The 15283-nt window shown below is 38.7% G+C and overlaps 1 protein-coding gene across 1 annotated transcript in view; it reads right to left on the minus strand.

The window, feature by feature from the left end:
- Nucleotides 1–15283, minus strand: part of COL18A1 (collagen type XVIII alpha 1 chain) — a 352734-nt gene that overhangs the window by 195949 nt on the left and 141502 nt on the right. The window contains exons 10-16 of the mRNA XM_029606745.1: nt 14944–15006; nt 12516–12593; nt 11463–11510; nt 10349–10489; nt 7983–8036; nt 7116–7160; nt 1317–1457 (exon numbers count right to left, since the gene is read on the minus strand). Of these exons, the coding sequence (XP_029462605.1) occupies nt 1317–1457; nt 7116–7160; nt 7983–8036; nt 10349–10489; nt 11463–11510; nt 12516–12593; nt 14944–15006 (570 nt within the window). The remainder of the gene's footprint in view (nt 1–1316; nt 1458–7115; nt 7161–7982; nt 8037–10348; nt 10490–11462; nt 11511–12515; nt 12594–14943; nt 15007–15283) is intronic.

Raw genomic sequence — 15283 nt, forward strand, 5'->3', positions numbered from 1 at the left:
TCCATGCTTGTATTTTTGTATTCTATTTTTTCAGTTGCGTGGTATGGATGTGGGAGTGTCGGGCTGTCTGCTCTGCATTGATGTTGCTGTTCAGTGTGACAGCTGCTAAAAGGAAACAAAATGATGAAATAGAAGTGTTGTTTTACAGTGTTGTATTACTATCTGATTTGTGATGGATTCGTCTGTTGCACTGGTTAAATAAAGTTCTCAAAAATACAAAAAAAAGAAAAGAACAACAAAAGTAGAATATAAGGATTTTATCTTTGGTGTACTGAATGGAATACATCACCTTCGGGAATATGCGCATTAAATTTAAGTTGTGCACAGGAAGTTCACAGCGGAGACTGAATACATACTCTTTTCTCAAATCCTACTGCTTAACAAGGTTATAAAAAATAAAAAGTTGGGTAGAGGTTAAGAATCAATTCTGGTCAAGGTTAAGGATCATATCTATACAGGTGTAAGTGTCACATGTTTGGGACCAAGGTCACACTATAGATTATGAATAATAATAATAGTTTTATGCTTTAAATACATTTTTAAAAAGTCTCCCAGTTTGTGGTGCCATACACAGGGTGAGGGCATACTTTTTGTCTTGACCATAGCTGCCAAATTACCTGACTATGGCTCTGGGTCAAACCAAGAGCAACCGACACTATTCCTTCACAGAGCTAATCTGTCCTTTGACTACCCATAGCAGTATTAGGCTCATACTAAGGGCCTGACTTACTAAGATTTCTCCTCTCATTCTATATCTATAGGATTTAAACAGCCTAGTGAAGCATTCCCTAAGTATCTGAAAGGCAGGAGGTGGCAATATGAGAAAATGATTACAATTTCTTCAAGATTTTTGGGTAGAAAGGAGAAGAAATTGAAGAGATAAACCATGTATTTGGATTTATTACCTGCCCTTTTGAATAAGAAATTCATCCAAGGAGGAGTATAATATATTAAGAGTGGTAAAGACAGACAAAGAGAAGAGCAGGTGTAGCAGCACTTATTTATTTATTGGTATTTATAAACCACCAATACCAAAGGCCTAAGCGGTGCACAGAGAAACATACAAAATAAAAACACAAAAATAATCTGAAGGAGAAAATGGACAGTAGGACTAAACCTGAGAGAAGCCAATTCTAGTGGAAGCTATGCACAAGGGCCTGACTGGGAAGGTTACACATGATGACGACTGATGAAACTCTGGCAGTAAAGGATTATTTTATGTGAGAAACGATGATGAATAAAAAAAAAAAATCTTCTTAGGTCAGGTATTTGACTGCTAGGGTTTCAAATAATTAGAGATGTGGCTGAATACTTACAAATCCAACTCGTGTTACTGGCCCTGGAGGTCCCGGGGGTCCAGGCAGACCTTGCAGCCCTCGAGGTCCCATAGGCCCAGGAAGTCCAGCCAAGCCCATCTCACCAGAAATTCCTCTTATTCCAGGATCTCCCTTATTGCCCTAAGATGAGAAAACCAAAACAAACAATTACATCTAACATTCCAGGTTTGCTGGTAACTGAAAGAGCAATAACAGCAAGTGTGAAAAAAAAAAGCACTACAAAGATACATTTGAGGGAAAATACAATACAGTCCATAAAATTCTGAGGAAATAAATCTGAGAAAAACATGTACTTTGAGGCTAAATAAGAGCAACATTAGAATTTTTTGACTACTGCTCACATACACTCTTGGCTGTTATTACTCGCCAGCAATCCATAGTTATCTTTTGGCAAAATCATAGCAACCCACAGAAGAAGAGCAGGTGTGAGAGATTGCTAGTAGTGCTAGTACTTTTATCATTGTGTAGTGTGACAGGACTTTCTGATGCTAAACGTGCTGTGTTTACCTTCCAAAATAAGTTTTGCAATTCTGATTTATCTGCCATGAAAAACGGAGGGTCTAGGAGACCTGAATTTGTCTTTAATGGGTGTCGAGGGGCCCAGAAGCCCAAATTAGTCTTCACGGAAGAGGGCTGTTCCTTGTGTTTATCATTTTCAATTTAAGCTGGTTAGCACAGGGAAAACTGGGCTATGAAATGCAGCAGTAGTACTAACATGACTAATTTAACATTTCCACATTATTTTAGTACATCACACATTAAACTCCAATGTACCGCCCACGTTATAACCGGCAGGTTACACAGGCTAACATGCCAATTTGTACACAGGTTAGGATATATTTGCTTTATTATATTTCTTTAGATTTCATTCAGTCCTTTTCATCAGTAGCTCAAGGCAGGTTACATTCAGGTACAGTAGGTATTTCCTTGTCCCCAGAGGGCTTGCAATCAAACATAATAGGGTTGCCTGGGACCTTTTCAGTGCGGATAAGTACCCGTTTTTTATCTTGGTTGGCAATTGCCTAAAAATATTTTTTGAAAAACTTTGAAAAACAAAAAACTGAGTTTATTAATGATTAAAGCAATAGTGACCCCTATGAGAAACGAGTTGTACACACAAATGTCTGCCCGTGAATAGAGGGTCTTACAAAATAGAAAAAATACAAAATTTGTTTTGGTGTTCTAGGTGCTATATTAATTTCTAGACTAGTACACTGTTTGGTTTTGGTTGTTTACATTGGTGTGTACTGGAGTACACCAGTTGGTGTGTGTGGGTTTTTTTGTGTGATTGATATCTTAAAGTTTAGCTTCCAGAGGTGCTAGAAAATATGCATATAGAAGATGTCTCTCAACGCAGGGAGAATGTGTCTTCTGTTAGCCTACCTTCTCATCTTCTCCTGAAGGAGAAGACTGGTATGTTCCTGTTCAGGACTGTTACAGAGAGATCAACCTCAGGTAGATTACCACTCAAAGATCCTGTTTGACAAATTCTGATATTGGACCATTCAAATGGCTCTAGCACATAATGTGTCAGTCTGTCTGCTAGGATGTTTGTGGCTCTAAATTAAATCCTATGAGATAGCATTCAGGTTCACACTTTGACTCCATCCCCAAAGAGAAGATAGGATCCCATTCCTCCATTTGTTCAGATAGAACATAAGTACTTTATTATCAGTTTATACTAGAACAATTTTGTTGTTCCCTTGATTTATGAAAGTCTTTAGAAAATTCAGATTAGCACTCATCTCCAATGTTAATCTTTTATCTTGGATGGACCACAGACCTTAGGAACTGACCTTTTCATCATAAGTTATCTGTGGTCTGCATAATATAGTGTTCTGGAATGTGGAAAGGTAAACACTCAGAGTGGAATGGCAGAGGTATCATCATACAAATTGAGCTTTCCTGGGACCTTCATGCGGTCATGAAGATTCTGATGGCTTGAGTCCACTGACAATTGTGTTCACTGGATTTACCTCGTGCAAAAATGAGCCATGAGCATGACATGTATGGTTGTGGCTAACTGGCTATGTGACTCATTTTCAACTGTTTAACATCTGGTGCCTCTGAATTATCTCCCCTGTCATCCTGCACTTACAACTCAGGATTAGAGGATTTGGCCTGAGTTGTGTCCAGCAGCAAACTCTAATAAATGTGACAGAAGAGGCTTAGATTTGGGGTAATTTATAACAAAGTCTAATAATTGAAACCCCAGGAATGTGGTATCCAATTATTTCTCTGCTACTGCGTAAGACATGCTCTTAATATCAAATGGTCTAGATGGGGAAACACAAACATAATAACCTGTGCAAACATAGCAGAATGACTGCTAAACATTTGGTAAATACATGTGGTACTATTCATGTCAGGTTGTAACTCTTCTTAAGGTCCAGAGAATACAATTGTCATGTTGTGGTCCCATGCAACTCAGTTCAGGATTCAGGCTAGGCTTTGAGTAAACACACAACAGAATTATAAACATATTCTGGCTTACATTTTGCAGGGTCAAACATAGGTTTAGATTCAAATAACAAGCAGATTCAGAAATAATCACAGCGCAGATCCAGTACAGGCAAGGTTATCCAATTACACAATACTTCAATGTGTCTTCTTTTCAGGCAAAAAACCTCACAATTCCAAAGAGTCACGACTTCACAGCTCTCTTCAGGGTTCTCATAGCTTGGCCCTCTATCCACTGAATTGACAAAAACATCTTCCTGGAGTCCCAGCATACCTACAGAAGCCCCGAGGACCGATCTGATCCTGAGGGGTGAGGTTGCAAGTCTAGGCTTTAGACTGCTAGCAAGCCCTTTAGAGCTGTTCAATCAGCCAGAGCTTTTTTGCCCTAACAATAGCCAGTCTTCCCAAATTAGAAGGGGCAGAATAGTTCCTAAGGAAGCCATCCTGAATGTTTTCATTTGAGATAGAGGTTCGCATCCTTAGGTCTAGGATACGATTGAATCTCTTCATCTTGTAAACCAGGAAATGCCTGGAAGAAAATTTCCACCCTTTCTCTTAGGGTACGACAGCTTCAACCATGTAGGCCTGTGAGAGGGAGAAGATTCTCAAATTTTATATGTCTTGGTAGTGACTGAGCCTTTGTGGGAGAGTATAGTGAAGCTAATGTAAAGGTTTTCTAAGCAGTGCACTCTGTATCCATGCTTAACAATCTGGAGAATCATTTGTCTAAGGTGACAAAGGACCAAAGTTTTAATAAAAAAACAAACAAACCCTCAGCCTCTCACTAGAGAAATAATAATAATAATAATAATAATAATATGGACAGGAAAATGGTCCATATCGCTGAACCTACTCTGAAACCTGATCCATGAAGGGCATCGAGCTCTTTTTCTTATACTGGCAACCTTTCTAGCACTTTTGTTTGTTGCAAGAGGATCCTTGGAACCACATTTTTTCAGTAAAACATGACTTCCAAGGAAATCCATCATGGAACATCTGGGGAGCAGGAGGAGAATGAGACATAGCAGTGGAGAGTATTTGGAGAGGGGCATCTGTTGACCCTTGATAAAATCCATAGTTTCCTTAACTTTCATTTTTAAAACAATTGGGTCTCCCAAGCATGGTAAGCAAGTGAACCTATCCTAAAGTCCTCTTTGAAGATTAAGGCCATGACTATTGCAGATGTCAATAGCCACAGATCAAGCACTCATTGCTAGCTGAAATACATCATAGCCTGAATGGATTAGATGCGTCACTCACTCTGCCATTCTAACAATAAGGTAGGCAACACCATTTAGTATTTTCTTGAGGGTAAAACTGAGCAAACGTTTGCACTTCATTCCATAAAGTATGCAAGTAGTTAGTCATGAAGACCTAGTAATCAATTATGCTGGAAAATGTGCTTCCCAATAAAGTCCAGAGCTTTAGATTCAGGGCTAGAGGGATAGGCTTTATTAACCTCTTAAAAGCGGATTCAACCACCTCGTTCAAATATGGGAACTGGACATGGTCAACTTCTAAAGGTGTCTGGACACTATTTCATATTCATCTTATTTGCAAGAAGCACTGAGTATGGTTGATCCAATGACATTTTTACAGTGTCTATTCAAAGAGCATAAATAGGCAAAGCCATAAAATTATTTAGGTGAATCAGACATTTCAAGATTTCAAGACAAGATTTCAAGACATTTCAAGTACTCTGGGCTCTCCCAAGACCTGTAAATTAAAAAGGATGCTCTTAGTCAACTGTTCAAAATTTCAGAAAGAAATGCCTTCCAGTGAGTAGCTTCTGAGAGGTAGTCCTCTTACTTACCACTCTTTATTAAAGTTGCCAGGTCAGAGCCCATGGGTTTCCTTTGATTTGATGTGGCACCATGTATAGTCACAGAAGGGCCAGAGCATAGATACAGGCTAGGCTCTGACCGGATATTCATGAACTTTTATTAATTCACAACAGAAAAACAACTCTGCATATCATTGCAGCTTATAAAAAAAAAGCAGTATCATAAATTAGTCTCTCAGTTTGGACCTTTCCTAAGGTTCCTACTGTTTCCCTGCAGCTTCCTCTTCCCTCCTGGGCCTGGCTATATATATACCTTCCCGGGGGCCTCTACCCAGATTAGGATTCCCTGTTGTCTGGGACTTAAAAGTGGTCTGGGCCCCTGATCTCTGGATCTGGTCCCTTAAGATATTCTGGGGTTTTCTTCATCAGCCTCTACATATTCCTCCCCTTCACATTTGAGTCTAAAAATGCCACTTTTTCGCTTCCTTCTATCACTAACATATCTAAAAGAAAAGTCGTCACCCTCCCCCCATTTTATTATATTTGCTATTTTTTCTTCTATTTGAATTTTCTCATTCCTGCCTACCTTCCCAGCTTCTCTTAATTTTTACAGATATTGTCATCTGTCTTCGTCTTTCACTGATATGTTATAGTTTATGAATGCTAATCTTTTTCAGCTACTTCTTTAGAAAATCATAACTGTCTCTTTTAACTCTTACCTTTATTCCTAACAAAAAGATTATTTTCCTTGAAATCTCCTTTTCATTTTGCCCACTGACCTTCTACTTCCCCTAGTACATTTTCAAAAGGGCCAATTTAGGATCCTAATTTCCAAAGTTAGGAACTTAAGTTTTTTCTGCAAAAAAAAAAGAAAAAAAAAAGAGAGAAGTACTTGCTTAGGGACCAATTTCCTAGCGTTATTGTTCATGTGTGAGCTAATTCATTTTAGTATGTTCACGAATGACCATGGTATTTATAAATGATTTAGCACAAGTGGAAACTCACAGTAAATCATTTTGATTGTGGCCATGTTGAAATCAAATATGGTTGTGCATTATAAATATGCAAATAAGAGGCTAATGATTACCCATGGAAGTTCAAACTATTCACCATACTGAAAATAGCCCCCCTAGAAGAATCTCCTCCTCTATTTACCTTTGGATTCAGTAGCTAGATGTGAACTATAAGATCTGGCTGTTTGACCTATAATTTTAGCCTTCTGAAAATAAGTAACACAATTTAAGTTAAAAAAGTATTGTGTTAAAAAAAAAAATATACAGCATTCAGAAAATAGGGTTTTTATTCTAATTTTGTATAAGTAAAATGCATTATTTTCTTTGCAGCGTGAGAAATAATAATGCAATCAATGTATGTGTGAAATAGAAGTTCACCCTGTTAAATGGTCAATCTTTCAAAGCAACTGAAAACGACTCTACCCTAGTAGAGCTGTACTGCTAGGAGAAAGCAGCAGGGAAAGGATTCCGTTTGAAACTGCTGTAACCAAAGAAGGCTCTGTGAGAATGAACCACACACACCTTTGGTCCTGGAGCTCCAGGGAGGCCAAAGTCACCTTGTGGACCCTACAGTGGAGAGAAAGTTAATTTTTAAATTGTAGCAAAATCTTTATATCTCCAAAGGCAGTCCTACCACTTTTGCAATACCATAAAAATATGCTTCTCCCCCTCCCACCTTTCATTCACTGCACCCCCACAAAAAAGTCCAACATACTGTGCACTATACCAAAGGCAGTTCCACTTCCTTTGACATATCTCACCGTGCAATCCTGCTGCCTTCGCTATATATATATATATTACAATATGGTTCCACTTTGTCTACTACATTCCCAATCAGAGCCCTGCTCTTTTCACCTTACTTCCCATCACATCACAATACCTCCAACTCTGCTTCCAGGGGACCCATTCCCTCTGCTGTGCTTGTTTCAGATTAAAAAGCAGCTATTAACAGCACCATCACTTGATCTTAAATGCTATGGAAGACTGCTTTCATGCCATTAATTATTAGGAGGTTGATATTTAAAGGAGTTTCAAGTCAGTTGAACATACACCGAGGTGTGAATATCTGGCCCCCTTTAACTGGATGAATTTTATCTGGCTAAGTCATTAACAGGATAAAATGTATCTGAATAAATTAAGGGCATTTTATTTAAAGAGTTTTATATATATATATATATATACACACAGCAGATCTCTGATTTATATTTGCTGCATTTAGAAAATGATGAGTCATAAAGTGTTATTAAAGGCCCTTTAATTAGTATTTCAGTGAGAAGCTATCAGAATTAACACGGACCACTGTTTTCTAGTTTCCAAAAGACACTAATCAGAAGTGAAGTATGTAAAATGAAAGGACAAAAGTCTGTTTTATGAACTCCAAATACATACCATTGCTCCAGTTTCTCCTTTTATCCCATCCTGTCCAGGGTGTCCTGGAAGTCCCTTTAAAATCAAGAAGACGTTTCAGTTTATCACATTAAATTCAAATGCATTTGACTAATTCTACTGTCTGTGGGGCAGATTCACCAAAAATCATTGTGATCTCTGAAGGACGAACAGCAGCAGACATTCAGATTTTGCCAAATAGCAACTGTCATAAAAGAAAATATTCGGGAAATATTTGGCAAACTCTAAAAAATGTTCAGCACCACTCAAAACGGGTATTTGGAATGTACAGGTGAACTCTATGAATGCTATGCACTCTGCCCATCCAAATACTGTGCCTCTTATTTATTTGCTTCAAGGAGCCCCAAATTCCAAATAAATTTACTCCTACCTCAGAAGTTTGGAATGGAGCACTTTCCTTTTGAAAGTCACTGGTACAAAAATGCTTATGGATGCCTGCACCTGCTTTTTGTGTTGGGACTTTTTCATAGAAAATAACATGCATATGGCAGGAACCTGTGGTTTCCTTACTAAAAGGAGTGTACTAACTAGCTGGGGAAGTTCAGAGCTTTTCACTAAAAAAAAAAAAAGAGGTTTGAGTTTACCTCCCCCCCCCCCCCAATGTGGGCACTGCAGATGGTGTGCACTAGCTGTTCATCACCACCAGTCACCATTTTTGGAGTGTGGATTTCCTGAAGGCAGAAGCTCTCTGACTCCTGTTATTCATTTTTCTAATTCATTCTAGAAGGATTGTATGTTTTCTTTTTTGGCAGGTCAGCTGTTCAGCCTGACCTACTTGCGACTGATTTTACTCTTCTAATCCATTTTTGGGAGACTTCTATTTGTGAGACCCTGTGTAGGGTTAAATCAAGGGAAGGGAAGATTTAGACTGTGGGCTATAACTCCTTCAGGGTTTGGACCTGTCTGTGACCTGATGCAATGAAGTTTCACGCTTCAGTTGATTTTTCTGTCAGTAAATATCCCATCATTTTTGATGCAAGGACATTTTTCCACCCTTCCTGTCTCTGATTTTCCCTATTTTTGGAGTCAAAAGACTATTGTTTTTCCCACTGGGAACTGAGTACCCTTGGTGCCAGGGAATCAGTTTTCCATTCTATTGGGAAGAGGCATCTTTCATCTAGATAGAGCCTAAGGAATGAAGGTTTTCATCTAAGAAGTGGAGTCATGTTCCATCCTTACTAAATGAGCCGAGAGTATTTGAGGTCTGTGTTTTGCTGCTCACTCAGCTGTGTTACACTTGAGAGGAAAGTGCCCATTTGGTACTTCAGGGAAGAGATTTGGATGGGGACTTGTGTTGTGATAGCTACCTGGGTCTCAAGTCATGTCGTCTCAAAATGAAGAGAAAGCTGGGATAAAATTGGGAATTGGAAAAAGAGGACTGAACTATTTTCAATCTGAGTAATCTGGGTAATTGGGAAAAGAAAGAGATCAAGTGCTAAGAAGCGTGCTTCCAGAAGAATCTGGAGACTTTACTAGAAGAGTGAGGTCACAAGTTTATTAGTCTTTCTGCTGTTTTATTATTGACTTTATTTAAATGCTGAATTGAGAGCTTTAAATATTCTTCTGTCATCTGATCAATTATCAGTAAAGAAGCTGGAAAGCACATTGCTTCTCAGTGTGCTTTTTAGATACAAAAAACTGTGATTATCAGAGCTGTATGCAGTGAAAGAAAAGGGGCTTATACTAGGACTAATGCAAAAGGGCCTTGAGGTTAACTGTAGGTACCCCTTTTGGATGAATATAAGCCATCCTATTTTTAAAGATGCTTATCTTCCGAGGTACATCCCTGCCACTGTACCCCAAACCACCTTCCCTGCATCAAACAAGCAGTGTTTGCAAACTGGTGATTCCAAGTACTCGCACAAGTGGAAAATCTACCCCTAACTCTCCTATCTTATTGTTTTAGACTTCTAGCATTAGAGTGATGGATGAATGGCTTGTCCTCAGAGAAAAAGAAATAATCTTGGAAAACATAGCAAATTTTCCTTATGTGAGTCGCAGACATACCAACAGAGGACATGCAGGACTTTCTGTAAACCGTCTGCTCTTGTCAAACGTACAACAGTTATAGTTAATGTTGAAAGGTACATATAAATCATTGTTCTAACAACTCCTGAATAATAAAAAGTATAACATTTTCTTTATCTAGCACCTTTAAGAAACACAAACATTTTTTTAACCACCCTTCCCAACATAAGTGAATTCACAGTCTTCCACTCTCCTGGCAACTCCCTTACTCTTTTCCCCTCACCCTCCCAATGATTACCTCTTAGGAACTATTTCATTATCCCTAATTCTAGTTGAATAATCACACTCTTTGCTCACATTTATGGACCTAATATACCTACCGGGGGTCCTTGAACACCATCTCTGCTGAAGAGCCCTGGGATTCCTGAAAGGTCTGTATTGTTCATTCCAAATCTCCCTGGCTCTCCTGGTAATCCTGGAACACCTGGGGGCCCTGGAGGACCAGGTAAACCTGGGAGACCCTAAACATGGTTTAAAATTATTCATTAGCTTAATATCCTCATAGTCAGAAGAGGCATGCAGCTCACAGGCAGCTCCTCTCTATCATTTAGAAGGCATTTCTTTCTATTCTGTGAGCTGCAGTTAGGATTCATAGAAACATAACTGCAGAAAAAGACTATACATCCTATCTAGTCTGCCCATCTTCTCAGCTCTACAATCCCTACCACTCGTTCAGAGGTCCCCTGTTTATAGCCCTTGCTTTCTTGAATTCATGTCCTGTCCTTGTCTCTATCAACTCCACTGGGAGGTTCTTCTATGCATCCATCATTCTCTCTTTAAAGGAATATTTCCTTAGATTACTCCAGAATTTACTTCTTTTCACTGTCATCACATGATTCATCGTTCCAGAGTCTCTTTTCCATTTAAAATCACCTGCTTCCTGAGTATTGATACCTTGGAGGTATTTCAATGTCTTTATAGCTCATCTTTCTTCCAGGGTATATATGTTTTGATCTTTAAGTTTCTCCCCATGTGCATTAGAATGAAGACCATTGAACATCCCCTAGGCATTTGGGTGGAGTGCTGGTGTCTCACTATTGTTTGGAGTCACAAAGCAAGGGCACATCAGTGTTAGCCATAGTTGTGGGCGTGAAAAACCCAGGACATGGTACAATCAGCCCCGTTTCTAAGGGTAGAGATCCTGGGTACAGCTTGACTATCTTTAGTTCTGAGACTGAGAGACCTTGGATACAGAACTACCAAGAACAATCCCAATCCCAAGAACAGGAGACTAAGAATACAGTCCAATTGTGGCAGTGAAAATATTAGGAAGTAACAGGAGTGAAAGACAGTCAGCACCACACAGACAGCAATCCTTATTGCAACTTTGCATATCTTTATATCCTCAGATAAGCGAACCAGGGAGAAACCCCAGTACTGCAAATATATTTTGAAGAACATGTTAATTTTATTTTCTGTCAATTTAATACCTACCCGTATACTTTCCAAATCACTGCCAGAACCTTCCATGTCAATAAAGGTCTGAAAGAAAGAGCAGAAAATGTTGATGTCAGGCAGGAAAAGCATCCTACTTTACCATGAGCAGATTCCAACATCGATAACACATCAGCATTCCCTGAGTATCTGTGGGATCAGTATATTAAAGATACACACATTATTGCACTGGATTGTGTGAGAGGGAAAGTAGTGGGGACTGGACAGAATAAAAGGTAAGGAAGATGTATAATGTATGCAGAGCAACACAAGGAGAGTTGAATCCAATAGTTCCCAGCAATAATAGAAATAACTTTGGAGAATAAATTATACTATGACATCATAAAGAAACAGACCTAAAAAGCATAAAATGGATATGTTTCCTTTCTATAAGGAACCTAAACTGGCTTTTAAATCCTCCACAGTCAGGGCCCAATTTACCAAGGCTTTTTTTCTCCATTTTGCACGTAAGGGAAAAATGCTTAGTAAATCAGATCCTCCACCGCCGGTGGAGGATCTGATTTACTAAGCACTGAGGACCAGTGAGCCCAAGGTAAGAAGTGTATCCCATGCAATTACTAGCATGGGATACACTTAATTTTTGGGTGCTTGCCAGGAACTTGTAGCCTGGATTGGCCACTGTTGGAGACAGGATGCTGGGCTTGATGGACCTTTGGTCTGACCCAGTATGGCATGTTCTTATGTTCTTAAGTAAATCAGCAAAATGGAGTGCAACTATCAAACTCGTTTTATATACACAAATAGTATAGAGACCTTCATGCACTGGAGTTTTCTTTATTGAGGAGCATTACAACCAAACCACATACGGGTATAACATAGCTCCATTTAAAGAAAGATATAGCTCTATCTTTTAATCATGGGTCTAATAATGTCCATTTTTTGAAAAACATTTTACATGCAATTAATACTTCTAATAGCCATACTGCACTTATCTTTTTAATACAAAAAAACCACTGGAAGATTGGGAAATCCAGAAACAGCCTTTACAAATGCCCGCCCTTCAAGCCCATCATCAGTATTGTTGGAACTTACCAGTTTATCGTGTTTAAAAGTAGTTCCTGGAAGCCCTGGAGGTCCTGGAGGGCCTCTCACTCCAATCCCTGGATCACCCTAAAGGTAAGAATTGTCTTAGTTCTCACACACTGTATATTGTACTTTATAGTCATGTGTTTAGGTATGTCTCCAGGAATCTCTAACTTAGCAGAACGATGATAACCTTTACATGGTATAAAGTTAAGCATGAGCATTTTCTGCAATTTTAATGTAAAATTGCTATTTGCTTGCCTATTTTAACACATTGAAAATAATAAAACTGTGACTACAGCATGTGCAAAAAAGTCTGGATACCCTTCCATTTGATTCATTATTGCTTTTTTTTTAAGTTATTAATAAAGACCAAAACAGTTGATTGACTCTTTAGGCCTTCAGTTAGACAGGTGAAGACAATTCCACATTTCAACAAATACTCTGACCCTTCTAACTTTCTCAGGTTGTGATTGTTCTGTCTACTTTCAACAATCATGGGCTCCTCTAAACAGCCATCTAAGCATTTGAAAATGAAGATACTGTAATTCACTCTTTCAAAGCAGGGGAAGGTTATAAAAATTATCTCTAAATGCTTCCAGCTAGCAAGTTCAACTATCAGAAATATTGTTAAGAAATGGAAGTTACAGTATCTTGTGTGGTTGGGGGCCGATTAGTTCAAATTTCATTTCATCAATCCAAAGCACTTTGTACCAAAACGTTTCAGGCTTATCAAGGTTTTGTTTTGCAAACTTTAGATGGTGACTTTTCTGATGAGACTGTAGAAAAATATTTTATTCTGACAACTTTCCTATGCAAACTGTTGTGTAAGCAACACTATACTGTGCACTTGTGTACACAGCTACTCCAGTGCCAGCTAAACTTTTCATCAAGTTGCCTGCAGTGATGTGTGGGTTCTATTTTGCAGATCTGACTAATTTTCAGACATTTCTATCAGATATTTCTTGGTCTTCCAGATCTTGCCTTGACTTCAACAGTTCCATGTAACTTCCATTGCTTAGCAATGTTTCTGACAGTTGCAATTGCAAGCAGAAAGCATTTAGAGTTTTTTTGGGGTTTTTTTTTAATAACCTTTCCCTGCTTTGTAAGAGTGAATTATATTAATTTTCAAATGCTCAGTGTAACCCTTGGGCCACTGCAGGGTTGATACTACCTGATCCACTGAGAAATAGATTGCAGGCAGTAGTAGATACACCCTCAGATGAGGTTAGTCATATATCTTCACCTGTACCAGCCATCTTCCTCAGAGGTTCTGGGGGCTGGTAGGACTTGGAGAGACCCGCTAGGGTTGAGGCAGGCAAAGGGCAGACAGATGTAGTCCAGTGGTCAGGGCGGGTGGCCAGGGGCAAAAGTGAAGTCCAGGCGAATGGTCAGGGCATGTAGGAATCAAGCAGAGTCCAAGGCAGTCCAGGCTAGCAACAAGGGAGATAGACCGAAGAAGGATGGCAAGGAATAGGCGATAGAGACAGGGAAACAAGGCAAGGCAGGAATGCGAGGCAATGAGAAGAAACTACTAGTGCTGGAGACCTTTTGCTGAGGCAAGGATCAGCTGAGAGACTGGCCTTAAATTACACCAGGCTGCTGACATTATTGGACCACACCAAGAGGAAATTTCCCATCGAAGACCCTTTAAATGTAGGCAAGGCATGCACCTAGGGGAATGCACTGTCAGATGCAGCATTAGAAATAGCGGTGAGGCCTGCAGGATCCTGTTAGCAGCAGTAAGGGGACGCTGGCTGCAGCATGGGTACTGTTGCTGGTGGGTCATTAGACAGTTGCTGTTTAGAGGAGCCCATGGTTGTTGAAAGTAGGCAGCACAACCACAACCTGAGAAATTAGAAGGGTCAGAGTATTTGTTGAAACGTGGAATTGTCTTCACCTAACTGAGGGCCCAAGAAATCAATCAACTTTCTGGGCCTTAACTACTTTTTTAAAAAAGTCAATATGATTATTTAATTTCTATTTGTATTTTTTTTCTTTATACTGTCCATTTTCCTTGCATTATAATCAACAAGGTAGCTTTGGATGTTAATTTTTAAAATTGCAATATAAAACTAAAAAAAAAAAATGATTTAAAAAAGTAGTAATGAATCAACTGGAAAGTATCCATAGTTTTGAACATGCCATATTATTCACTGTTTTATTACTTTCAATCTGTTAAAATCAGCAAATAGTAATTTTGTATTAAGAAATGCAGAAAGATATTGTGGTTAATTGTTCACCATGCAGAGGTTGTGTCATCTTCTGTTCACTTACAGATTAATTGAAAAATACAATCTGAACAGGGGTACCTACACTTTTGGACCCAACTACACATTTATTTCAAGTTAATGGTCTTAAACTAATGTAGCTATTTAAATTTAGAAAAGAAACAAGTATAAACTTTCTCAAATGTAGCAAAAATTAATAAGCTCACCTTCTCCCCCTTCAGGCCAAGATCACCTGGTGTCCCAGGAAATCCCTGGGGTCCAACATCACCCTGAAAAAAAAAAGAAAAGAAAAACATTACTAAAACTGAAACAATTTTAAAAAAGAAAAAAACAATTTAAAATATATGCCGGAAACAAATTCTGCTACAACAGTCCACAAACTTATTAAAAAAAAACATGGGAAGACGATGCAGCAAATGCAGGTACACACATGGAATTAAGATTAATTAAATATAATATATTGATAACATAACTGAAAAGGAGCTAAATGGTCAAATGGCCAAACAGAAGCAACAACAGTGCATGTCTATCATAAGAGGGAACAGA

Source organism: Rhinatrema bivittatum, chromosome 6 (assembly GCF_901001135.1).
Source record: "Rhinatrema bivittatum chromosome 6, aRhiBiv1.1, whole genome shotgun sequence".
NCBI lineage: Eukaryota > Metazoa > Chordata > Amphibia > Gymnophiona > Rhinatrematidae > Rhinatrema > Rhinatrema bivittatum.